Source organism: Hippocampus bargibanti, linkage group LG05 (assembly GCF_051943395.1).
Source record: "Hippocampus bargibanti isolate YZ-2025 linkage group LG05, ASM5194339v1, whole genome shotgun sequence".
NCBI classification, from domain to species: Eukaryota; Metazoa; Chordata; class Actinopteri; order Syngnathiformes; family Syngnathidae; genus Hippocampus; species Hippocampus bargibanti.
The window spans coordinates 7,244,013-7,270,517 of NC_142738.1; the positions used below are offsets into that span (position 1 = coordinate 7,244,013).

The window sequence follows — 26,505 nt, forward strand, 5'->3', positions numbered from 1 at the left end:
TTTCAATTGAGGCGAGTATTAACGCTACTCATCCTAAACCGTTTTGCGCTAATCTGTCTTCAGTTCCGCTGCTTTGGAGATGCACTGGCGCCAGAAGTTCCTTGAAACCTGTGGTGTTCCTTCAGGAAAAAAAAAAAACATTTAGACATTTAGAAAAAGTGATAATTAGCATCGAGGGGAAATTTGAGGTTGAAACAAATTTACAGACGCTCCCCAATTTACAAACGAGATACGTTTCAAATGGTCGTTCGTAAGGTGAATTTTATCGTAAATTGCTTCAGTGCTATATTTTGCATGGAATGTATGTTTAAAGGACAACCGACACCTCCCGACAAGTTGTGTCCATAATTTGTAAAATCACTTCAAATGACTTCTACTGAGTGTATTTTACACAGATTCCACCGCATATATCTATATTTTATGTTTTAAGACTCGCGCTGAATATTCAGGAAGTCTTGTGTTCGAGTTAATGACTATGCCTGATGTGACGTCACGTCTGGAACGCCCCTGACCGAGAAAGCGACACACAATGCATTTTGGGTACTTTGTTTGGTCTGAAAACTTCGTTTTGATCTGTTGATGGTGAAATTAGAAGGAAAACACATAACGCGATGGTGAATCGTGTATTGCACCAAGACTACTATTTGATACTAGACAAATTCCCAGCAGACAAATCAGCTCATTTCTAACGGAGCTTGGACGCCATCTTGTGCATTTTTCTGGGACGCTACATTGGAGTCCTGACGTCCTGAGAGGACTTCTTTAATCGATTGCAAACATTTATGCTTTCCTTTTCAGAACTATTTGAATCTCATAACTGGATGAGTAAGAAGAAAGCATCTCCGAATCTGAAGCCATTGTTTTAATTCTAGAGCAAAGCAAGACGTCATGGCGTGACGTCACGAACAATCGGGCCTTCTGAAACTGCATCTCCGAGGTCATTTTGAAGTACAGTAAAGTCTCGTTATATCGATATCGGTTATATCGATAGTACCGCTTATTACGATACTATTTCTATGAACGCAAGGAGAAAATTACATGCGCGCAGGATCGGATATATCGATAGTCCGGTTATATCGCTATTTTTTCGGACTCCCGAGAATATTATATAACGAGACTTTACTGTAGTTTTGGGACACGTTCACTCATTATTGGGGTAAAAATATCAGCCTGTGTGTTTTGGGTATTTTAGATGCTCTAAAACGTTTTTCTGATGTCAGTTAGTAAACAAAAAAATGGTGTTGGTTGTCTTTTAAGTCAACCACTAAACGTGGAAGTATAAAACACAGACGCTCTAACAGTCGTACAACACCTGTAGTACGACGACATATATCATTGTGTCTTCAGTAAGCCATTACTGTAGCTACTGGCACATAATTACCGAATTACGTTCCACCATTACTTTTTGTTCTACCTCGTGTGGTCCAGGATCGTCAACTGGGAGGAGGGCTTTTCTCCCCACCCACATACTCTGTATAGCCAATCGTAAACGAGTTCGGCGGATCGGGGCCGAAACTCTTTGGCATCACTTTGAGCATAGGCGGGTGCTGATTGGTTAGTCTTTGTGTCTGTTGCGTAAACAGCCAGCCATTGAAACATCCATTCTGTGTGCGTACATTTGCGTGAAACCAAGCTTGGCCGGAAAAAGGCGCGCAATCTAAAATCTTATATACAGGATCTCTGTCCGAACATTTTTCGACATATTGTACCCGCAAAAAAATGTTCGTATGTACTGTAACGTCGTAACTCGAATGTTCGTAAGTTTTTGGGAGCGTCTTTTTGTCATTTAAACTGTCCATATCCTTACCTCTTCCTTCTGTACTGCATGATAAAAGAGCGTTCTCTTTTGAGCTGCTCCAGTTGTTCTCTGACCAGCATTTTCTGCCGACTCTTTTCCTCATGAACAGCGAAAGCATTCATTTGCCATATTTTGTACTGATAATTACAAATAACCAAACACTTTTTTGGTTGTTTTTTTTTTTTTTTTACTTGTGGTATGTCTTTCCCGAGATGCCTCATTCTGTCTCTGTGCTTAGACCCAAGTAAATCCTCATCTGCCTTCCTGCTCTGAATGATGGACAAACGTTCCCGGACCTAAAGTGAGAAAGGTCCGCGTTATCATCATCATCTTCAATCTGCATCCCGTTGACATTACCCTCAGCTGCTGTCTGTCTCTGTCCCTCTGCTGCTTTCTCTCCACCCGGCGGTGAACGTCCACCAGTTTACGCATGGTCTTCTCTCTCTCCACAGTGGACACCGCTTCTCCTTGTCGAGCGCCCTCCCATGATGTCAATCTCCTGTTGAGGCTGTGGTGGTGGCTCTTCGGTGGACGAAATGAGAGTAAAGTAATGAAAGTGGAATCATTCAAAGGTAAAGATTCTGTCTTTGTCCAAGTTGTGGAATGAATTTCTAAAATGATTGAGCGTCAGCGCAGAGCACCGATGTGTATGTGGATTTGTCGCTGCTTGAAATTGAAGCGGATTTACGTGGGACAGGAGATGTGAGACAGTCTCTTTTCGCTAATGGATGCTACAGCTTCATGTTTGCTTTCAACCTTTAGCTTGTAGCAGAGGTCCACATTTCACTATAATGTCCCTGATCTACTGGTGAAATCTAGAACTGTCAAAGAGGATGCGGAAAAGTGATTTAACTCATTCACTGCCAGAAATGTGCAAAAAATGTATCCACTCCAGTGCCAGGGGGTTTTGTCATTGTCACTCGAATTCCAGGACCCACAGGATATTGAGTTTTAGGACTACATAAGCATTCAATTTCGTGTTAGAAACCTTAGACTCTCTTCGTTGATCAGAAAAAAAAGAGTTAATTCCTAAATTATAAAAAAATGAGTCTGGAGTTATATATTGGTTTATATAGTGCTTTAACAAGAGATGAAGCTGTGACAAAATGCTAACGTGGACAAAAGGCAAATGCTGCACCTACGTGGAAGGGAAAAACATTGCCACAGGTCTGATCAGCGCTTGATCGGCAACCGAGTGAATGAGATAAGATTAAATATGTCTTTTGTATTGATTCATTTAGTTATTTTTTTTATTCAATAATTAATTTTTTACTTCATGATGGCGCCTTGACAGCAGTTCCTGTATTTCATTTTCGACTTCTTCCTTTCCTTTCCTCTTACTTTCATCACTATGCTGCAGTGAAATATAAATTTCTCCACTTTGACACTAATAAAGGTTAATCCAATCCAATATCATAGACAGATTTGACCTTCTGGATTCATAATCCCAAAAACTAACCTCCCTGACACATTGCTTCAATGTAGCAATGTACCTTTCATGAAAAACAATGACAAAAAGTGGTAGAAGTCATATGAATGTGTCTTTGGCCTGATTTTGAGAGACATACTATAGCCTGCATGGTGGGTTCAGGAGCTCGAAGGTCCTTCACCATGTCCATGTCCTCGTCAATTATCTTCCGATCCCCAGAGTCAGCCAAGTTCTGCTGTCCACTCACAAGCTTTGCGTGCTGTTCGGATTCCTCCCATTTTAACTACAGTCCATCAAAAAAAAGAACCAAATAAAAGTGAAAAGTGCTTTTTGATTGATCTATTTGTTATCTGTTAGCTATCTGGCTATCTATCTATCTATCTATCTATCTATCTATCTATCTATCTATCTATCTATCTATCTATCTATCTATCTATCTATCTATCTATCTATCTATCTATCTATCTATCTATCTATCTAGCTAGCTAGCTAGCTATTAGCTATCTAGCTAGCAATTAAATATTTCACTAACCATACCCCCGTTCAGGTCTTGATGCCTCTATGGAGGTGTTGGGAGATAACAATCGACTAATTCGCGCCTGTAAATTAAATGTACTATTATTATTAATTCAACGGTGGAGAAAATATAATTTGCTAGCTATTTGCTATCTATTAGAGATCTGGCTGGCAACCTAGCTATCTATTAGGTATCTAGCTAGCTGGCTATCTAGCTAGGTATCTGTTGGCTACTGATTGGCTAGCTAGCTAGCTTTCTATCTATTTGAGTTACTTCCGGGTTGAGTGAATGCTGGCGCGTGTGGCTGCCGCTGCTCACCCGCAGAAAAACTGATCCTGTGACTGTAAAGTAACCTTGAGAGTTTTGAAAGTTATTATTATTATTATTATTATTATTATTATTATTATAAATGACAAGCACCTGGCTGTATTTCACGGCGTATGTGTGACACGACGCTATGCGCACCTCCACGGAGCCGCGATGTTGCTCTGCAACCTGATCTTGACTTTCTCCGGCAGCGTGTTCGGGTTTGCCGCCCTCACCCAAGTGCTGCACTTGAACATCGACAATGTACGCCGTCTCCCCTTCGCGTCCTTCATTGTCCTCAAACCGTCGTGTATTCAAAGCCCTAGTGATGAGCGAGTCCTTATCTTCGCGGTTCTTCGTCTCATTGTCTTGTTCCTCATCATCCGGTCCTCCTCCGTCAACTTTACTGGATGTATCTGGAAGACACAAAATCTCCAAGTAGGGTAGACCTCCCAGGGTCACGCCACAGTCTGGAAGGAGTAAATGTATATCACTCACAGGACCTCCTGATTAGCTGCACTTGAAAATCTCTTTCTTAGCAATCAGAACTACAAAATACTATGAACGAACCAAACACTGAATGGAACCTGAAAATCAACTCTAACCCTGACCTTCTGGAGCCCTAACCCTAATTTGAAATTGCATCAATCGCAGAGTCCATTGTCTTGGTAGTACCTGCGCAGACACCCCGTTTATCAGGTATGTCCTCGGATTGGACACCGTCGGGTCGCGTGCCGATCGTATCAGCTTCTGTCTGAGATTCAAGCAAAACAACGACTAAAAGTGCTTTGAATGTGTCTTTGGTTGGATTCAGAGAGACATACTGTAGCTCTGGTGAAATTCTGGGCCTCCGAGGGGCCAAGTGACTGATGCTTGCTCAAATTAGCGTTGGAAGTAGATGAAGAGATATCTGGATTGAAGAGTCTGAGCAGGTGTTGTGCGTTGACTTTGGACTGGTACTCTTGTCTCAGCTTTGGAAGATTTTCATTCTTCAACCAAGTCAAAATATTTCGTCACTTTCTTGTCAATGGATTTGATGACATCATCGCTCACATTACCCCGTCCAAAAGCATCCGAAGGAATGACGATCTATCCCTCTCCTGGATCTCCAGGAGATCAACCAAGAGGACCAAGGTGCCTCGTTCGAGCTTGTCTTTGGTCCACTCTGTAGGGGGGTGCCTGATATCACAGTCGGGTGGATTCTCACTACTGGAACAAATTTCTTGCAGCCTTTTAATGCAACCTATGAGACAAAAAAGACTTTTATTGTCCATGAGTGAAATCTGTAAACCAATTTTAAGTAATAAAACCGACACAATACTTGTTTGTAGAGAATCTGAGAGATCTGGTCTTTGCACATCCTCCAAAGTGACTCCATGCAATAGGTGGACCAGCTGCTTCCTCTCTTGTTGCTGAATCAGCACCAACAACTGCAATAATGACTGCGTTTGGAGTTAAAGGATTCTATTTAGGATTTAACACCAAAGACTTTGTATATTCACACCTCAACATTTTTTTTGGGGATTACATTTAATAATTTCTCTTTAATGTTTAAACCCCACCCATCTGACTGCTGCGTTCTTGACCAATCACGTGGCTTTAACCGAAGACTGGGGGCGGGGATTAGAGGACAAAAACAGTCGACTGCCATTTTGTTGTTAGAAGAACGGGCTTGTTCGCGAACGACACATCACTCATTGAGGCAGCTCCATGTACGGAAAAAGTTTGTATACCAAGGTAAAGTTCGTATGCCAAGGGGTTCGTAAACCGAGGTATCACCGTATTAACAAACTCAAATTTGAAATAATAATGCATTTCATTTATAAGCGCCTTTCAAAACTCTCAAGGTCACAGGATCAGTTTTTCTGTGGGTGAGCAGTGGCAGCCACACGCGGCAGCGTTCACTCAACCCGGAAGTTAATAGATAGAAGGCTAACTAGCCAGCTAGTAGACAGCTAATAGATAGCTAGCCACCTAGATAGCTACATAGCTAATAGTTAGCTAGGTAGACAGCTAGTGAGCTAATACACCGAATGTCACTATTGAATACACAGATCGAAAGCTAACTAGCCAGCTAGTAGATAGCTATAAATCGCCAACAGATAGCTAGCCACCCAGACAGCTCTATAGCTAACAGCTAGCTAGCCAGATAGTTAGTTAGCTAACGCTGTCAAACGGGCGTGGCGGAAATACAGAGTAGCACTACTGAAGGCCTAGGGTTGACATGCACGGCCCGCCACTGATTTTCACATTTGCTAGCCTCACCCTAACATGGCCAAAAAGCTTATTATCAACTTCTTTTAAACAGCGTGAGGTAAAATTCCAAAAGTCGCTGATGTTCATCGCAGATGTTATCACGATGCTTTGCCGTTTGAATCTCAGTCGAGCCGTTCGAGGATTTGAAACGTGACATTGAGGAGGAAAAAGAGACTCGTTGTTGTCAGCAAATCAAATGAGCTATTGTTTTGATGCTCATTTCTAGACAAAACTCAAACGTTGGAACCCTAACCCATTTTTTTCCCAACCAGAATTTGAAACCCTAATCTTATACCCCTTTTGAAACCTGAACACCGCCCCAAAATCTTCATGTTGGACAACGCTACGTAGCACCTGCTGTGATAACCACGATTCATCGTCATCTTTTATGTGTCCAACCATGTCGTCATGATCGCGTAGTAATGCAGCAGCCCGTTCTTCCCTGCACGGACTGTGAACTTGTGGCCTGTGAAGACACGGAATTAATTTGCGTCATGTTTGAACGTGTCATTTTTCACCTCACCATCTTTGCCAGGATTGTCTGCTGGCTAAATATGCATCGTAGGCTTTTTTTTCTCTTTGAGCTTCAAGTGTTGCTGAGCGAATGTATAAACATAACAGTCTCAAGTTCTCCTCATCCAACCTACAGAGGCACAAGATGCAAGACTGAAGCATTGAAACATGTCACAAATGTTGAGATGTTGTTTGTACCTCTCCACCAAGGCAGTTAGTTCTTCCATCTCTTGTTGTCGACATGCATTTAATTTGTACAAGAGAGAAACTGCAGTGAAGCAGTCTTTTTCGGACTCTGGACAAAGTCTGCAGGACAAAAGTGATTGAGTTTACTGGTTTCAATTATATTGCAACATTCGTTGATGAAAAAAAAAAAAAATCAGAATTCTTGGAGGCACAAATGCTTAAAGGACAACCGACACCATTTTTTTTGTTTCCCAACTGACTTCTAAAAAACGTTTTATAGCATCCAAAATACTCAAAACACGCAGGCTGATATTTTTAGTCAAATGCAAAACACCAATAAAAATGACTTAAAGTGTGCGTAAACTACTTCAAAATAACCTCGGAGATAGCCAGTTTCAGAAGGTCCCGCCCCCTTGTTCGTGACGTCACGCTCTAGAATCAAAACAATGGCTTCAGATTTGGAGAAGATGCTTTCTTGTTACTCATCCACTTATGAATATGATTTAAATAGTTCTGAAGAGGAAAGCATAAATGTTTGCAATTGATTAAAGAAGTCCCCCGTATGTGGCGTCCCAGAAAATGCACAAGATGGCGCCCAAGCTCCGTTGGAAATGGGCTGATTTCTCTAACCCTAACCCTAACCCTTGCTGTCAATTCTCTAATCACGGACACGGGGCATTTATATGGTTCGCGATCACCTCGCCAATGCCGGATGATTGCCTCAACTCGCCACCATACCTGGACTCTTCCTTCGATGTGCGAGTGTATCCGATCCGAGGTATTTTCCCTGCGTCCCGTAAATTGATGTCATCTTCCGGGATTGCGTAATATTGCACTCTCGTGTGCCATTTGCTTTTTGGCGTAGTAAGCGGGTCGGATCACCCCTTGCCTTCTTACTCGCTGTGTTTTCTTTTATTTGTGAATAAACATCCTGCTTGGGTAGTACGTCTCTGCCGCCTGCTTTGGGATCCCAAACATTCCACTACGTTCCGACGAGTCAGCAGCCGTCACTCTCGCTCGAAACGTGACAGCTACGGATCACTCGGCTACAGGATGTTCTTTTCTCTTCAAATATCTATCCAATGACACTTGCTCTCACTCCCACAGCCACATCACTAGATTTCACAGCCTCCTTATTCTTTAATATCGTACTGATCGTAGATTTCGCCATGCTGTATTCCCTCGCCAGATCAGACACTCGCTTCACCTCCTTCATATTTTGCGATTATTTCTTTCTTAAATGCAATAGTTGTACGCACTACTTTTCTTTTGTCACTTTTAGCAGCACTTACTTTCTTTGGAGGCATGATTAGCGGCTAAAACTCTTCGTGCACCTATATTAAACACTAGAGCAAAACGCAGCACGTCCGCAAGCGACAACAGTTGGTCACGGAGAGAGCGATACACCCGTACGCCGCTCAGCACCCCACTCTCGCGTACGCACTCACGCGTCATATTAGCGTTCGAACACCGATTGGTGTTCGAACTACGAAGCAAGAATATCTCGAATATTTTGTTCGAACTCAGATTTGTTTGAACTGTGAGGCGTTTGAGAACTGAGGTATTATTATTATTATTATTATTATTATTATTATTATTATTATTATTATTATTATTATTATTATTATTATGTCAGATTTGCAATGCCTTTCCGGTTGTATTGGAATTCTCATTTTACAAAAAAAAAGCACCTGTATATCGTGAACGCTCCTGGCAGCTCGGCCAAAGCGACCATGTCGTCGGATGCCAAAGCTTCCTCTGCGAGCTCCTCGAGCCAAAGCTCTTCGCTGTGACGTCGCCATGGCGACACACCCTCCCACACATGCTTGCCTGTGTCATCACCCAAAAAAAAATGTAAAAAATAAAGTTATGAGGGTAGATAAAAAAAAATATCAATGACTCGTATACAACGTGGTCCTGACTGTGATGTTTCTCCAGCATGTCACCATAAAGCAAACGGGTCACCGCGTCGTATTTGACTTGGTTCAAGAGGAGCACGTCTGAACAGGACGCCAAGCCCCAAACTTCACCTCTGACCCCTGGTGGGTGAACTGACCAAGGGCAGGTCAGTATGCTTTGCACGCCTTCTGTCACCATTCTGAAATCACACACACACACACACACACACACACACACACACACACACACACACACACACACACACACACACACACACACACACACACACACACACACACACACACACACACATTCCTGTTTCAAGGTTTTGTGAGGTCCGGATAACTCCAGATAAGGAGTGAGGACCACCGTTGCTGATAAGTTTAGAGAAGATCTAGCGTTACATCTCAACACTAAATGTCACCGCATTTCCCACTTCAACTTCTTTAAAAACAAAGAAATAAAACGTGGACTTGAAACTGAAATAACAGCAGGAGTGAGGTTTCTGAATGGGTACATTCAAAGTCCTCACCCCTGTAGTGAATTCAGTTAAAATATTTTTACTTTTTGTGGTATGAATTTTTCCTCTCATTAACCACACGCACACACACACACACACACACACACACACACACACACACACACACACACACACACACACACACACACACACACACACACACACACACACACACACACACACACACACACACACACACACACACACACACACACACACAATGAGTAAAAAGTGTGTGTATCCATGTGAAATGAAAATACACCCCAAAAATAATTTTGGGTGAATTTGTGAGGACCTCTCTGAAACTTTAACAGATGCATTTATAGACCGTCTACAAGCCTTTAGAATGAAAAACTTGTGAGGACCGGCCAAAAGGTCCTCACTTGTCAAAAATGTCCTCACTACGTATGGTATAAAATGTTAGTGGTCCTCAATAGACTATTCATACAAACACACACACACACATTCAAAATAAATTGTTCAGGAGACTGGATTTTATGTGGTTTTGTTAACTCACTCACTCAGACAATGTACAAAAACGTGTCCAGTCTAGTGCCAGGGTTTTTGTCATTGTAACTCGAATTCCAGGAACCACAGAATATTGAGTTTTAGCACGTCATAAGGATTCAATGCAGCGTTAGAAACCTTAGACTCTCTTCTTTAATCAGAAAACAATGAGTTAATTCCTAAATTATATGCATCTGGAGTTATATGTGCTTGAAATGAGGGTGGCTGTCCAAAATACAATGCAATACATTATATTTAATATTAATATTTTCAATTCCTGAATAAATTCGTGAATGAGTTAATAGCAACAAACAACACTGTGTCAATCAAAACAGAAATTGTGAAAAATGAAAATATGACGAAGAGCGCCATTTCTGAATTTGTTCGGGTTTTGTTATTTCTTGTTTGTGTGCCGATACAGCGCTGGCCATGGCCTCTGACAATGTTTTTTCCTTTCCACAAAGGGGCAGCATTTCCCTTTTTTCCATGTTACCACATTGCTCTAGCTTCAGCTGTTGTTAAAGCGCTATATAAACTAATATGTATTGTTGTATTTTGGACAGCCACCCTCATTTCAAGGTCATATAACTGCAGACCCATATCATTTAGGAATTGACAATTTTTTTCCAGATGAAAAAATAGAGTCTCAGGTTGATGACAATGACAAAAACCCTGGCAAGGAAGTGGACACATTTTTTGTAAAGTGACCCTGAGAGTTTTGAAAGGCGCTTATAAATTAAGTGTATTATTATTATTATTATTATTATTATTATTATTATTATTATTATTATTATTGCACGTCTGGCAGTGATTGAATTAAACGTGTTGACTTTATTGCTGTAGCTCGCACGGCACCATACCGTGTGCTATCGCTAACGTTTTGATTCTCTTACTTGGTCCAGCTCTGTCGAGCTGCCTTGTGGAGCTGCCACAATCCTCTCATGTCTTCTTTCGCTCGGGTCTGTGTCGTCGAGGAACATACGTGAATGTGGATGATATGTAATACACCACGTAGCTCAGTAAATATTATTCATATTCTGTCAAGTAGCATACCTGCGTGGGTCGGTGTGGGCATTTTAGCACGGGGGTATCATTGACGGCTGGAGTTTCGCTTAAATTCAGCTTCTCCAAATTGAGTAGCTGCACTTCCCAGTATAGCTGAACAAAATTGGAAAAGCTACATTTTTTTGTTCATCAAGCAAAACTTTAAGTTAAAGGACAACCAACACCATTTTTTTTTTTGTTTCCTAACTGACATCAGAAAAACGTTTTATAGCATCTAAAATACCCAAAACACGCAGGCTGATATTTTTAGTCAAATGCAAAACACCAGTAAAAATGACTTAAAGTGTCCGAAAACTGCTTCAAAATGATCTCGGAAATGGCGAGTTTCAGAACATCCCGCCCCCTTGTTTGTGACGTCACGCCACAATACTCCAGACACAAAACAATGGCTTCAGAGAGTTCAGATTCGGAGAAGATGCTTTCTTGTTACTCATCCAGTTATGAATATGATTCAAATAGTTCTGAAGAGGAAAGCATACATGTTTGCAATCGATTCAATTCGAGCCCTCAACTCCAATGTAGCGTCCCAGAAAATGCACAAGATGGCGCCCAAGCTCCGTTGGAAATGGGCTGATTTGTCTGTTGGGAATTTGTGTCAACTATTATCAAATAGTAGTCTTGGTGCAACACACAATGATTCACCATCGCGTTATTTATGTTTTCCTTCTAATTTTGACATCAACACGGATTAACACGATGCTTTCAGACCAAAGTACCCAAAATGCATTGTGTGTCGCTTTCTCGGTCAGGGGCGTTCCTGACGTGACGTCACATAAGGCATCGTCACCAACTCGAAAACAAGACTTCCTGAATATTCAGTCTTAAGATGTCAAATATAGCTATATGTGGTGGAATCTTTGTAAAATACGCTCAGTAGAAGCCATTTGAAGTCATTTTACAAATTATGGACACAACTCGTCGGTGGTGTCGGTTGTCCTTTAAACAAGCTTCACATATGTTGGCGATTCAAAAACGGTCCAAACACACCAATACAATGGCATGTTTACCTTTTCCTTTTTCTCCTTCATTGTCTTCATTTCTATGAGAACATCCAAAATCCGCTCACCAACGCACGACCCTTCATCGTCACAACCTTCTGAAAGCTAATAAGGTCAAAATGTTGTTCATGTTACTTTCTCTGCCATATTTTGGTTTGCTTTCACTTCTCAGTGCAATTTAACTCATTCACTGCCATTCACAAAGTTATGATAAAACCTTAGAGCGCCACTCCCGAATTAGTGTGGGTGTTGTTTTTTTCTTGCTTGGGTGCCTATAAAGCACTGGTGAGACCTCTGGAAATGTTTTTTTCCATTCCACATGGGGGCCGCAGTACCCTTTTATAATAATAATAATAATAATAATAATAATAATAATAATAATAATAATACATTTCATTTCTAAGCGCCTTTCAAAACTCTCAAGGTCACTTTACAGTCACAGGGTGAGTTTTTCTGTGAGGGAGCAGCGGCAGCCACACGCGCCAGCGTTCACCAACTCGGAACTAACTCAAATAGATAGAAAGCTTGCTAGCTAACAGCTAGTCAATAGATAGTCCCCTTGATAGATAGCTAATAGCTAGCTAGCTTGATAGACAACTAATAGATAGCCAGCTAGATAGCCAGCGAAATAGCTACTAATAGTGTTTCATCAATATCTAGTTCATCAAGCTCAGTCGCTAGCGAGCTGGGTCGCTTGCTAGCTCAGTTGCTCACTAGCTCAGGCGCTCGCTAGCTCGGTCTCTAGCAAGCTCGGTCGCAGCTAGTTAGATTGCTGATAGACAGAAAATAGCTAGCTAGCTATATCGCCAGCTATTCATTTAGATAGCTGATTGACAGAAAATAGATAGCTTGATAGATAGCCAGCTAGTCAGTTATATAGCTAATAGACAATAAATAGATAGCTAGTTAGATAGTCAGGTAGCTAGTTAGATATATAAACAGAAGATAGATAGGTAGCTATTAGCGCTTTGTTCCTGCTTCAGCTGTTATTAAAGCGCTATATAAACCACGAGGTATGTATTGCATTGTATTTTGGACATTTGCCCCCATTTCAAGCTCATATAACTCCAGACCCATATAACTTAGGAATTAAGTATTTTTTTCTCCTGAAAGAAAACAGTCTTACGCTGCATTGAATGTTTAATTAGTCCTAAAACTCAATACTCTGTGGGTCTTGGAATTTGAGTAACAATGACAAAAACCCTCTCGCTGGAGCGGACACATTTTTGCACATCGTTTGGCAGTGAATGAGTTAACGGATCGGTTCTTACCTTCTTCACGGCTGTGCGCGCTTCATCCTCCGTGCAGGTGTCACGAAATACTTGGCTGTAGAGGCGACTCGCGTCCTCGCAGGAGAATTTGTCTCCTTCACTCACGCCTGCCGAATGATGAGCAGATGCCATGAATCCCAATTAAAAACCCGACTTGCCTGCAACAATGTGCGCTGCACGAGGGCCTATGAATTATCCAAGAAGCTGTTGCTATGGTCACCGCAGTCACCAAGCAGGATAAAGTGACAGAGTCAGAGGACTTCTTTTGCTACATTCTGTTCACGTCGCAGTCCGGTGGGGTCAAATGGCTCAAGGCTTCCACTCCACAACCATTTTAAGAGACAGAAAATTGTCAGGAAGGGGGAAAATTGGATTAAAAACAGCCCATAGCCAACCTAAGATGTACAAAGTAAATACAGTTACAGTGATACCTCAGCTCACGAACTTAATTGATTACCAGAAAGTGTGTGTAAGACAAAAAGTTCATCTGCCGAACATGCCGAATGGCTGCCGCTGCTCACCCGCACAAAAAAAAAATCATGTGCCTGTAAAGTGTATTTGAGAGTTTTGAAAGACGCTTAGAAATTAAATGATGATTATTATTATCACATTTCCTCGGTCGTGTGATTATCCATGTTTGTGTGACACTACTACAAATGTTTTTTTTAGACCACACTGTGTACACTGTACACATAGCTATACCATCTATTAGCTATCTAGCTGGCTAGCTATTAGGGCTGGCTATCGATTAGCTGTCTAGCTAATTGGGTAGTTATTAGCTAGCTAGCTAGCTTGCTATCTACAGTATTTGAGTTATTCCGGGTTAAGTGAACGCTGGCGCGTGTGGCTACCGCTGCTTACCCACAGAAAAAAAATTATCCTGTGACTGTAAAGTGACCTTGAGAGTTTTGAAAGGTGCTTATAAATGAAATGTATTTTTATTATTATTCTTAATTTCCCATAAGAAACCATTAAAAATGAAAATAATCCATTCCCAGGTCCTTGAGAAAGTGTAAAGTGTCCTTGAGAGTTTTGAAAGACGCTTAGAAATTAAATGACTATTATTATTACATTTCCTCTGTCATGTGATTATCCATGTTTGTGTGACGCTACTACGAATGTTTTTTTTTTGTTGACCACACTGTGTACACATAGCTATTTATACCATCTATAAGCTATCTAGCTGGCTATCTGTTAGCTGGCTAGCTATTAGGGCTGGCTATCGATTAGCTGGCTGGCTAATTGGCTAGTTATTAGCTAGCTAGCTTGCTCTCTATTTGAGTTATTCCGTGTTGAGTGAACGCTGGCGCGTGTGGTGGTCGCTGCTTACCCACAGAAAAAAGGTATCCTGTGACTGTAAAGTGGCCTTGAGAGTTTTGTAAGGTATTATTATTATTATTAATTTCCCATAAGAAACCATTAAAAATGAAAATAATCCATTCCCAGGTCCCCATAAAACTTTCTATGAAATAAACCTTAAAACTATACAATATATCTTATTTTATGCATAATTAATGTACATTGTATTGTATTGTAATTAAAGTAATAAACTGTACAAAATATAGCACTGAAGCAACTTACGAACAAATTCACCTTACGAACAACCGTTCGGAATGTATCTCGTTCGTAAGTTGGGGAGTGTCAAAGTCAGCTTTATTGTCAAATATGCTAATATGCATGACATACAGCACAGATGAAATTACTGTCCTCTCGGACCCAGCGTGCAAGGCACTTATAATGACTTTGACAAACATAATAAACACGAAAACGCCAATTTGCCAGGTCTGTCTGTAGTAGAATGACCTTTTATTCATCACCCCTCCTACCCAAAAAACCTGAGATGATGTGACAGTTCACAGTGCTTAAACATGTTGAAATGTGTTTATTAAAAAAAATAAAAATAAAGAACAACAAACGAAAAGTGAATGTGATCTAAATAAATAGCACTGCATAGGCAGTCACCGTTGAATGTAAGGTGGAATTTGGGATTGGCATATCATCCTCGCAGTTTGATGGTTCAGGATTTTGAATTTTGCCTCTGGAACAGGACTTTGAAGCTTTTTTTTCTGAAAAACAGGCACGTTGGGTTTCATTGAAGACTCCAAATCATGTGTACCTGCGAAGGGTTCGTAGTCTGTAGAAGCTTTGCGATGGCCGCCAAATCAATTTTGGGTGCAACCGTACTTCCCATCCAAGCCATCTCCATCTTACTCAACCCAGGACAGACGGACGGGCGCTATCGTGAATGGATTGATGATGCTGACTTTTGGTGGCGGATGACGCTTCACGACCGGTTGCCGTGGATGATCTTGGGGCACTTGCTGGGATGGATGCAGTAGTTGTTATGCAGGACCAGGCCGGCGGGACACTGACAGCCCGGCACGCAGGGCTTGAAGCAGTGGCTCTCTAGCACCCCCAGTGGCGCGCCCACATTTAGGCAGGTGACGGCGCATGGTGGTCCGCACTCGTCAAACACGAAGCCCCTCTCCACCGGGCACCTCACCGCTGAGGGTGTCGGAAAAATAGTTATTATTGATTGATTTACATAGAGTATACCTGATATCGTTTAGCACAATTACTGTATTGTTTGGGTTTGTTAAAAAAAATAATTACACATGGAATTGTGATATTGACAGCATCACACTATGTTTTTACTAAAAAAAAGGGGGTTTACTTACCATATGCCAAAAAGGAACAATTCCACAGTCTCCAAATTCAGAACACAAAGCAAAGTGTTGCAGAAAAGTGGAGACTGTGGAGTCATAAAGTAGTTTTTTTTTTTAATATGGTAAGGGAACAGCAGCTCATGTATTTTATTTTCTACTTTCATTCCTTTCATCACTTTGCTGCTGTGAAATGTACATTTCTCCATTGAGAGACTAGTAAAGGCAAATCCATTCCAACAAGAGGAGACTAAGGGCTCTTCCATGACCAAAACTGAAGACTCCACAGTTTCCATTTTGCTGCAAAAAAAATGAGTGTCATACAGAATGTTCAATACTCTTTGGTAAGAAAATATTTCTGAAGAGACAGAAGACAGAAAAAAATGAAGCGCAACAAAAAAAAAGGAGACTATGGAGTACTTTCTTTAGACATTGAAGTGGTTGGGGGGGGTTGACTCATTAAATATTTTTTCGGCATATGGTAAGAAAACAAGGAGACTAAGGGCTCTTCCATGACCAAAACTGAAGACTCCACAGTCTCCACTTTGTCGCAAAATAGGACTGTCTCATATAGAAATAATTTTGGGAGAGGCCGAAAACAGGGGGGAAAATGAAGCACAACAACAAAGTGGAGACTATGGAGTACTTTGTTTTGATATTGAAGTGGTTGGAAGGAGAAAATAAAAAGCAGTACCTTTTGTGTTTCGTTCTTGGCATATTGTGGTTGGGAAGTAAGGGGGAGGGGTGGAGTCATTAAATATTTTATCAGCATGTGGTAAGGAAACGAGGAGACTAAGGGCTCTTTCATCACCAAAACTGAAGACTCCACAGTCTCCACCTGGCTGAAAAATAGAAATGGTCTCATATCGAATGTTAAATACTCTGTGGTAAGAAAATATTTTTGGAGAGGCTGAAAACAGGGAAAAAAATAATGAAGCAAAACAAAAAAAGTGGAGACTATGGAGCACTTTGTTTTGACATTGAAGTGGTTGGGAGGGGTTGAGTCATTAAGTATGTTTTTAGTATGTGGCAAGGAAACAAGGAGACTAAGAGCTCTTCCACGACCAAAGTAGAAGAGTCCACGGTCTCCAATTTGCTGCAAAATAGGAATATCTCATATTGAATGTTAAATACTCTGTGGTAAGAAAAAAAATGAAGCACAACATAAAAAAGGGAGACTATGGCGTCCTTTGTTTTGACATTGAAGTTGTTAGGGGGGGACAAAATAAAAAGCAGTGCCTTTTCTTTCGTTCTTGGCATATTGTAGGTAAATACAAACTACAGTGAGACCTCAACTTACAAACTTTTTGTCTTACAAATGTCAAATTTCTGAAAATTAAACCTTATAATAAGCACTATTTTCATAATACACAACCACCACGGCTGGCGAAGTGATCTTCGGCGGAAGCACACGACCGAACAGCACCAGAGGTTAAGTTACCAACAGTCCTTATCGAAGGTGACTCCTTCCATAAGCCATCAACGACCATCAAAAAGGTAAATAAAGTGACTTTATGATACAATGCAGTGTATTTCTTTCATTACAATACAATAGCACATTTATTATACATAGAATATGGTATGTTGTGTGTAGTTTTAAGGCTTATTTAGTTGAAAACTATATTTTATGGAACGCCGGGAGCGGATTATTCCCATTTTAATGGTTTCCTATGGGAATTTTTTTTTTGAGATACACACTTTTCGCCTTACACACTCTGTCTGGGAACCAATTAAGTTCGTAAGTTGAGGTCTCACTGTATTCCATCTATTGTCATCCTCAATCTCCTCATGGATAATACAAAAAGTCGCCCCTCTTTCTGTATTTTTTTTCCTTTGCATTTCCTGTGTGAAAACTAGCGACTCCGTTTGCCACTTTCCTGCAATGCTGCCTTTTCACAGTGCCCTCAGTCTCCTCTTGGATCAGACAGTCCCAACCAGACCCTGTATTACCTCTTTTGATCTGCTTTTGGAAGCCAAGCCTGGAGTACTCACCGCAGAGTGAAGGTCCCCTCCATTGCAGGACAACGCCGGCCTCCCGACACTGTCCGGCGTAGGCCTCCAGGGCGTCGCACAGACATTCGTCGGTGTTGGCCCCGCAGGCACACATGTCGTACACGCAAGCGGCGTACCAGGCCTCGGGGTGCACCACGCGGTGGCACGGCCTGAACGCCGCCGTCTTGAGGACCTTACAGCGGGCGTTGGCGCTTTTGCGAGCGTGGTAGCCCGCCTCCCTGCAAGGGTCCACATCCTCGCCCGGGCGGCAGGTTGCCAGGCTGTGGCTTCCGTTTGTCACCTGGGTAACACAGTCACGCACATGCACGTTTGTTGACGAACTTTGATGGCACATACACAGACACAATCATGCATGTACAACAATGTTTTTGTTTTGTGTTTTTTAATTATGCTTTTATTTTGAAGAGTTTTTGAATCGAGGTGACAGTCACGCATGCGTTTGTTGACGAACTTTGATGGCACAAACACAGACACAATCATACATGGACAACAATGTTTTGGTTTTGTGTTTTGGATTTTTTTGCTTTTATTTTGAAGATTTTTTTGGACAAAATAAAGTAAAATAGGCATGTGGTTTTTATTGGTTTGCATTTTACGTGGGGAAAACAGATTTGGAATCCTATGAAATGTCAATCCGATAGATTCCATGGGTGTCCAAAAAGTGTGATTAACATATACAGAAGCTCCCCTACTTATGAACAACAACAATACATACAAACATTTTTGTAGTAACATATGTAGTATTCTCTCCAGTTGTAAATATACATACGTATCTTTATCGATATGTATATTTTATTAAATGTTTATTTTTCAGGACAAACCAATACAGGTTAAACATACAGTGATACCTCGATTTACGAACCCCTTGGCTTATGAACTTTTCGGTTTACGAACGTTACATTTATGAAAATTTTACCTTGGCATACAAACTATTTTTCGGGATACACACAGCCACAATTATTATTATTATTTGATTTATTATGCATGTATTTATTTATTTATTTATCAATCTGTGCTTATTTATGAGGTGGTTTATTGATATAATTATTCATCGGTTTTGTCATGATCTGGTTGGCAACCAACAAGTGGCGCTGTCGGCCCCGCCTGCACCTGCACAGGTGCTGGTCGTCCCGAGCCTTGGCGGACTGCCACGTTCGGATTGGTGACCACCGGGTAGCGCTGTCAGCCCTGCCTGCTCCTTCGCAGGTGCTGGTCGTTACAATCAGTGACACTAAAAAGGACTCCCGGCACGACCATCCGGTGTCGGGTCATTGTATATTGTTTGCTTTGTATGCAGTGCATGTGTTTGTTTAACTCTTGGTTTTCTTTTGATACTTTGTATTTTTCTGTTCAAATGATTTTAACGTTTTAGATTTTGTTCCTGTTGACTTTATTTTAATACAATTTGTGAAACACAACCTGCTGCTCCCTCCTGCCTGCTTTTTGGGATCCACATCTGCCATCACCACCTTGCAAACCGTGACAGGTTTATGTACTTATAGTTTTATTCATTTGTGTGTTTATTTATTGAGTTATTGTTGTTTTTGTTTGTTTGTTTATTTACCCACCAGCTTTATTTATCTGTTTATTTATTATGTGCTTATTTATTTATCAGTTTATTTAGTTACTGATTTATTCATTTATGTTTATTTATTGATTTATTGTTGTTTGTTTGTTTACCCACCAGCTTTATTTATTTATCTATTTGTTTATTTATTTATTTAGTGGTTTTTAATTGCTGATTTATTCATTTATGTGTTTATTTATTGATTTTGTTGTTGTTTTTTGTTTGTTTAACCACCAGCTTTATTTATTTATGTTTATTTATTATGTGCTTATTTATTCATTTATCAGTTTATTTATTTACTGATTTATTTATTTATGTTTATTTATTGATTTATTGTTGTTTTGTTTGTTCGTTTACCCACCAGCTTTATTTATTTATCTGTTTATTTATGTTTATTTATTTGTTTATGTATTTATTGGTTTTTAATTACTGATTTATTCATTTATGTACTTATTTATTGATTTATTGTTGTTTTTGTTTGTTTGTTTACCCACCAGCTTTATTTATTTATTCATCTGTTTATTTATTTATTTATTTATTTACTGATTTATTCATGTATGTGTTTCTTTATTGATTTATTGTTGCTTTTGTTTGTTTGTTTACCCTCCAGCTGTTGCCGAATTCGGCCTCCGACAGGCTTATCTGTCCACTTGGCATGCCGAGATCATCCTGGTGGTAGTTGTTGAAGTTTCCACAGATGCCGCAGGTGAGTCCCTTGTAGGACCCCGGAACGCTCACCTCCAAGTGGGAACGACCGTTCCACTGGACCTGAAGTTGAGGGCGTTATGAATATTTTGTAATTTGTTGGTAAATAGAGCAAGAGCGGACCTTGAGCCCGATGTTACTGTTGAGCAAGATGGTGCTGCCCTTCCGTTCCATGTAGATGTGAGGTTCTTGGAGGAACGGCAACGTCACTGTTTCGTCGTCGACCTCGGGAGCACAATTGGGAAAATGAATCATCAATTTTTTGGGGGTTCCATAATCAACTAGCCGTGTTGTTAACTGTGTGATCATTATTTGTTATTTAGTTTTTTTGTTGTTGTTCTTTTGACTTCACGATGGCGCCGCGAGAGTGGCTTTACAGCAGCTTTTGTATGTTGTTTTTCTACTTCTTTCTTTCCTTTTCTCTTGACCTTTCATAACTTTTCTGCTGTGAAATGTAAATTTCTCCACTGCGAGATGAATAAAGGCTAATCCAATCCAACCATGTTAAAAAAAACCAGCATGATAATGTCTCCTCTGTGAGTTTTAAATGACAACCGACACCATTGTTTTTGTTTCCTAACTGACATCAGAAAAAACGTTTTATAGCATCTAAAATACCCAAAACACGCAGGCTGATATTTTTCATCAAATGCAAAACACCAATAAAAATGACTTCAAGTGTCCCAAAACGACTTCAAAATGACGTCGGAAGTGGCGAGTTTCAGAAGGTCCCGCCCCTTTGTTCGTGACGTCAGGCCAGGACGTCTTGCCTTGCTCGAGAATCAAAACAATGGCTTCAGATTATGTGAAGATGCTTTCTTGTTACTCATCCAGTTATGAATATGATTCAAATAGTTCTGAAGAGGAAAGCATAAATGTTTGCAATCGATTAAAGAAGTCCTCCCGTATCAATTCGAGCCGTCAGGACTCCAATGTAGCGTCCTAGAAAAGGCACAAGATGGCGCACAAGCTCCGTTGGAAATGGGCTGATTTGTCTGATTTGTTTTCAGACCAAACAAAGTACCCAAAATGTATTGTGTGTTGCTTTCTCGATCAGGGGCGTTGCAGACGTGACGTCACGTCAGGCATCGTCATCAACTCTAAAACAAGACTTCCTGAATTTTCAGTGCGAGTCTTAAAACGTCAAATATAGCTATATGCCGTGTGGAATCTTTGTAAAATACGCTCAGTCGAAATCATTTGAACTGATTTTACAAATTATCGACACAACTTGTCCAGAGGCGTCGGTTGTCCTTTAAGGCATCTGTGCTTTTTTTGTTTCTCTTCACAGACCTTTACAAGCCAGTCCTGCAGCAGCTGCACTGTGACATCACCGACGAAGATGGTCACCTCATTGGTCCACGACACTCCTTGCCGGCCGTGGTCGTCGTTTGTGACGTGGATACTTGAAAAGCAGTAGGAAAGGCGTCATGGAAACATCGCATGCTTTTTTTTCTGTTGCCATGGCGACCTTCTGACCTGAAGTCTCCGCCGCGGCAGTCCTGCGCCAGGACGTAGGTGCACGTGCCTTGAAAGTGAAGCATGCGCCCGTCGAAGGTACGGTAGTGAGGGTCGCCGAATGCAATGCACGTGGCCGGTCGGGGGATGCAGTGAGGGCAGCACAAGCCTGGTACTACCGATGGCATCTCATCCTAACACACACGCACACACACACACACACACACACACACACACACACACACACACACACACACACACACACACACACACACACACACCCGCATACACGCTCACACACACACGGACACACACATTCCTGTTTCAATGGTTTTGTGAGGTACGGATAATTCCAGATAAGGAGTGAGGACCACCGTTGCTGATAAGTTTAGAGAAGAACGAGTGTTACATTTGAAGACTAAATGTCACCCCATTTCCCACTTCAACTTCTGTAAAAACAGAGAAATGAAAAGTGGACTTGAAACTGAAATAACAGCAGGAGTGAGGTTTCTGAATGGGTACATTCAAAGTCCTCACCCCTGTGATGAATTTGGTTAAAACATCGTTTTAGTCTTTGTGGTATGAACTTTTTCCTCTCATTAACCACGCACACACACACACTTAAACACACACAGCGAGTAAAAAGTGTGTGTATCCAAGTGAAATGAAAAGACACACAAAAATCAGTTTGGGTGAATTTGTGAGGACCTTTCTGAAACTTTAACAGATGCATATATAGACCCTCTAAAAGCCTTTAGAATGAAAAACTTGTTTACCCCCCCCCCCCCCCCCACTCTATCTATCTATCTATCTATCTATCTATCTATCTATCTATCTATCTATCTATCTATCTATCTATCTATCTATCTGTCTGTGTGTGTTTTCTATGGGTACTCCGGTTTCCTCCCACATTGAAAAAACACGAGTTGCAGGTTAATGGAGCATTCTAAATTGTCCCTAGGTGCGAGTGTGAGCCCGAATAATTGTTCGTCTCTGTATGCCCTACGATTGGCTGTCAACCAATTCCATGACTAATGATTTTTGATTTTCATGACACAACCAAACCTCGGGAATAGCGAGTCTTCACTTAGTGTTGGGTACTGACCGTATCGCAGCTGAGAGGAGGGCAGCGTTCACTGTGACAGTGCACGTCTCCAGAAACACAAGTGCAGCCGGTGCACTCGTCCACCTGCCACTGCTCATGGGCTTGGTACACCGTGCCCTGGTGCACACATGACATGGCCCAGTCTACAACACACACGGAAACGCACATCGTGACATTCTGCCAAAAATAGAAAGAGAGAGATAGAGATGGGGAGAGAGAGAGAGGAGCAAAGGATAGACAGAGCGAGAGAGAAAGAGAGAGAGAGTTATCGGGATAGAGAGAGTTAAAGAGAAAGAGAGATAGGGTGAGAGAGAGAGAAAGAGAGAAAAAGAAAAAGAGAAAAAAGAGAGAGAGAAAGAGAAATACAGACAGACAGACCGACCGACGGACAGATAGATAGATAGATAGATAGATAGATAGATAGATAGATAGATAGATAGATAGATAGATAGATAGATAGATAGATACAGTAAAGTCTCGTTATATCGATATTCTCGGGAGTCCGAAAAAATATCGATATAACCGGGACTATCGATATATCCGACCCTGTTTGCATGTAATTTTCTCCGTGCGTGCATAGAAATAGTATTGATATAACCGGGACTATCGATATATCCGATATCGATATAACGAGACTTTACTGTAGATAGATAGATAGATAGATAGATAGATAGATAGATAGATAGATAGATAGATAGATAGATAGATAGATAGATAGATAGATAGATAGATAGATAGATAGATAGATAGATAGATAGATAGATAGATAGATAGATAGATAGATAGATAGAAAGAAGTGCCCTTGAGAGTTCTGAAAGGCGCTGATAAATGAAATAGATTATGATTATTTTGATAGATTAGATAAACTGACAAAATGGCTTCTTTGTGTTACCTTGGCATTCTTGGCAGCATTTTCCCGCAACTTTCATTCGTTTCTGACCATCGGGGCAAGGTGCAGATGAACATTCCTCAATGCTACACTCAATGTAGCCCAACTAAACAACATCCCACACACACACACAAATTTGTTGAATTAAAATATAATAATAATTTTATGCAACCCATTGCAATACCACTTACATTACAGGTGCAAGTGACACAATTGTCGTCACTGTCCGTCCAGCTGCTTCCGCTCGCCACCCGTCGATTCTGACCCTCGATCACACAATCTACACCGGAACCAGGAAGTCAAGGAAATTTGAAACATACCATGGACAAAAGGAGAGATTGAGCAGGATTGCAATGACGTCACCTTGACACACGGGGCAACACGAGTCTGGAGGGTTGAACTGCTCACTGGCAGGACACGTCAGTGGAGGGCAACCTCGATGCAGGCACGTCCATGTTTGATCCTGTGTTGACACACACACTGCAAAACAAGGTCCAAATATGCACATTTTGTGATGTGTTGTACTACCCTGCAATGGCAAGTGAAACAGGGGTCATCTGTGGCCAGGACCTCATTGCCGATCAGTGTAGAAGTGCAGTTACTCAAAGGCTCTGGATACACACGTATATACACACGTTGTTTATTGCAACCGCATTTGAATATCAAATGTTCAGTTTATACACGTATGACGACTACTGACGGGCGCAGACAGGACAGCAGGCGTCAGGTCCAGAGAACAAGATGTTGTTTTTGGGGCAGTCCACCAGACTAGGACACTGTTTGCGGTAACAGCGCAGATGCTGCTCTCCGTTTGGCATCACCTGAATACACGCATATTTTGTGTTACTTTTTAATTAGTTGTATGATAATTCTGAAATAATTATTTTACAGTGCTGACCAGCAAAACAATTGTAATGGAATTAAAAGGGTTACTTGTGGCTGTCATAAGTGATGTGAGCCCCTGAATTCTACAGCTACAGCTGCGTGTTTGCTTTCAACATTTAGCTTGTAGTGGACGTGCACGTTCCACCATGATGCCCCTGATCCACTGGTGGAAAGACGCTTTGATCCTCTCCTCTTTCATCTAGAAATGCTTCATGTCATCACAAAGAGGGTACAGCAAGTCCTGAAGAATGAATGACTCACTGTGTCTTTGTGTTGTCATATTATTTGTTACTTAGTTTAGTTTTTTGTTGTTTTCTTTTGACTTCAAGACGGCGCCGCGAGAGTGGCTGCCTTTCCAGCAGCTCATGTATTTCTTTTTTCTATTTTCATTCCTTTCATCACTTTGCTGCTGTGAAATGTAAATTTCTCCACTGCGAGACTAATAAAGGCAAATCCAATCCAATCCATTTAGAATAGAACAGGAATGGGAACCATGCTTTTTCATTGAAATATTTTTGGTTTGGGTTTATTTTTTCCAACTTAAAGAAATCTTCAAAAAATTCTGGTTGATATACTAAACATTTTTTAAATACATTTGGACAAACATTTGAACAGGATTATCATTTCATATGAGTGAATTTTGTGAGGATGTGAAGAGAATGAGTTCTTGCCCTTTGTGTGGATGTTTTTAAGCTATTTTGTGCAATCCTTTAAAGGACAAGTAAAATGTCTTCAAATGACTTCTACTGAGCGTATTTTACAAAACTATATATAGCTATATTTTACGTTTTAAGACTCGCGCTGAATATTCCGTAAGTCTTGTTTTCTTGTTTCTAGTCTTGTTGTGACGAGTACTCACCCTACGTCACTGAAGGAACGCCCCTGACCGAAAAAAGGACACATCGTAGCAGTCCTTGCATCACGTCAATGCATTTTGCTGTACTTTGGTCTGAAAACGTCGTGTAGGACCAAAAAGAGGCAGAAGAGGGTGACAAAGCTCCATGTAAGGAATTAATCAGCCTGTGGAAACGGGCTGATTAATTCCTTACACGATTTTGTCGCCATGTTCTGCCTTTTTTGGGTGCGACATTTCCCACCTGATGCCTCAAAATGACACGGAATAAATTCTTTAATCGATTGAAAACATGTATGCTTTCTTTTTCAGAACTATTTGAATCATATTCATAACTGGATGAGTAACAAGAAAGCATATTCTCAGAATCTGAAGCCATTGTTTTGATTCTCGAGCAAGGCAAGACGTCTTGCCGCGACACCAAAAACATGGGGGCGGGACCTTCTGAAACTGGCCACTTCCGGTTTCAAATTGAAGTACTTTTTAGACACTAAGTCATTTTTATTGGTGGTTTGTATTTGACTAAAAATATCATACTGCGTGTTTTGGGTATTTTAGATGCTATAAAACGTTTTTATGATGTCAGGAAACAAAAAAAGTGACGTCGGTTAGTTAGGAAACTAAAAAATGGTGTCGGTTGTCCTTTAAAGGACTTTGAAGTTCTGTTTGTGATGTAACTTAGGGAAAGAGATGTCCATTTCACGAGTTGCTTGTTCTGTAGCCACAAAGGGACATAAGTCTTCTTGTGGCGGTCCCAAGCCCGGATAAATACAGAGGGTTGTGTCAGGAAGGGCGATCGACGTAAAAGCTTGGCCAAAACAAACATGCGGTTGAAACCTCTGATGATGGAGGACACTGATTCGCTGTGGCGACCCCTTGAAGGGAAAAGCCCAAAGGAAAAGAAGAATAAAATATTGTTATTCGTACCTCACAGGTGCAGACTTGGCAAGGGTCTCCAGCCGGATGGAAGCTGTCTCCTGGCCCATACACCTTGCCCTCAAACACACAGTCTATGCAAATAAATACATAGATAGATACATAGAGAGAGAAAGAGACAAAGAGAGAAAAAAAGAAAAGGAGAACAAAGGAGAAAGAAAGAGAG

At 41.0% G+C, this 26,505-nt stretch overlaps 2 protein-coding genes and 1 long non-coding RNA gene across 10 annotated transcripts in view; 1 reads left to right on the forward strand and 2 right to left on the reverse strand.

The window, feature by feature from the left end:
• Position 1: 1 nt before the first annotated feature.
• On the reverse strand, positions 2–13,432 carry LOC148897665 (uncharacterized). 6 transcript variants are annotated; one of them, XM_088996112.1, is made up of 19 exons: positions 13,266–13,432; positions 12,004–12,099; positions 10,985–11,089; positions 10,825–10,892; positions 8,928–9,103; positions 8,697–8,835; positions 7,018–7,125; positions 6,830–6,949; positions 6,661–6,772; positions 5,372–5,492; positions 5,109–5,293; positions 4,875–5,039; positions 4,726–4,804; positions 4,165–4,520; positions 3,367–3,510; positions 2,156–2,320; positions 1,990–2,094; positions 1,808–1,890; positions 2–119 (listed from the first exon to the last, which is right to left on the reverse strand). In XM_088996112.1, exons 1-19 carry the CDS (start codon positions 13,395–13,397, stop codon positions 29–31), a joined length of 2,550 nt encoding a protein of 849 aa, XP_088852238.1. In that variant the 5' UTR covers positions 13,398–13,432; the 3' UTR covers positions 2–28. The 6 variants fall into 6 exon arrangements, with proteins under 6 accessions (XP_088852238.1, XP_088852237.1, XP_088852235.1 ...); XM_088996111.1 differs by having other exon boundaries at positions 1,808–1,896; XM_088996109.1 differs by having other exon boundaries at positions 1,808–2,094; positions 4,165–4,466.
• Positions 2,046–9,051, forward strand: LOC148897666 (uncharacterized). The gene is made up of 3 exons (XR_016114949.1): positions 2,046–2,108; positions 2,251–2,370; positions 8,944–9,051. It is a non-coding gene; the product is annotated as an uncharacterized LOC148897666 (long non-coding RNA).
• A 1,607-nt stretch (positions 13,433–15,039) lies between the features above and the next one.
• kcp (kielin cysteine rich BMP regulator) overlaps positions 15,040–26,505 on the reverse strand; it is a 45,796-nt gene continuing 34,330 nt past the window's right edge. For all 3 annotated transcript variants that reach the window (XM_088996459.1, XM_088996460.1, XM_088996461.1), the window contains 13 exons: positions 26,331–26,413; positions 24,366–24,486; positions 24,194–24,276; positions 24,029–24,128; positions 23,857–23,945; positions 23,669–23,771; positions 22,777–22,919; positions 21,693–21,865; positions 21,507–21,618; positions 20,337–20,438; positions 20,112–20,276; positions 17,921–18,221; positions 15,040–15,770 (listed from right to left, as the gene is read on the reverse strand). In XM_088996459.1, coding sequence (XP_088852585.1) covers positions 15,550–15,770; positions 17,921–18,221; positions 20,112–20,276; positions 20,337–20,438; positions 21,507–21,618; positions 21,693–21,865; positions 22,777–22,919; positions 23,669–23,771; positions 23,857–23,945; positions 24,029–24,128; positions 24,194–24,276; positions 24,366–24,486; positions 26,331–26,413 — 1,796 coding nt within the window. In that variant the 3' untranslated portion in view covers positions 15,040–15,549. The remainder of the gene's footprint in view (positions 15,771–17,920; positions 18,222–20,111; positions 20,277–20,336; positions 20,439–21,506; positions 21,619–21,692; positions 21,866–22,776; positions 22,920–23,668; positions 23,772–23,856; positions 23,946–24,028; positions 24,129–24,193; positions 24,277–24,365; positions 24,487–26,330; positions 26,414–26,505) is intronic.

What these genes read in the sequence shown, in the direction of transcription:
- LOC148897665 (XM_088996107.1), bottom strand. Translation starts at nt 13,397, where the DNA reads ATGGCATCTGCTCATCATTCGGCAGGCGTGAGTGAAGGAGACAAATTC. An exon ending in ACGCCGTGAAATACAGCCAG is followed by an intron (nt 3,511 to 4,164) that starts GTGCTTGTCATT and finishes GATGGACTGTAG; the next exon opens with TTAAAATGGGAGGAATCCGA. An exon ending in ATGCAGTACAGAAGGAAGAG is followed by an intron (nt 120 to 1,807) that starts GTAAGGATATGG and finishes TTTTTCCTGAAG; the next exon opens with GAACACCACAGGTTTCAAGG.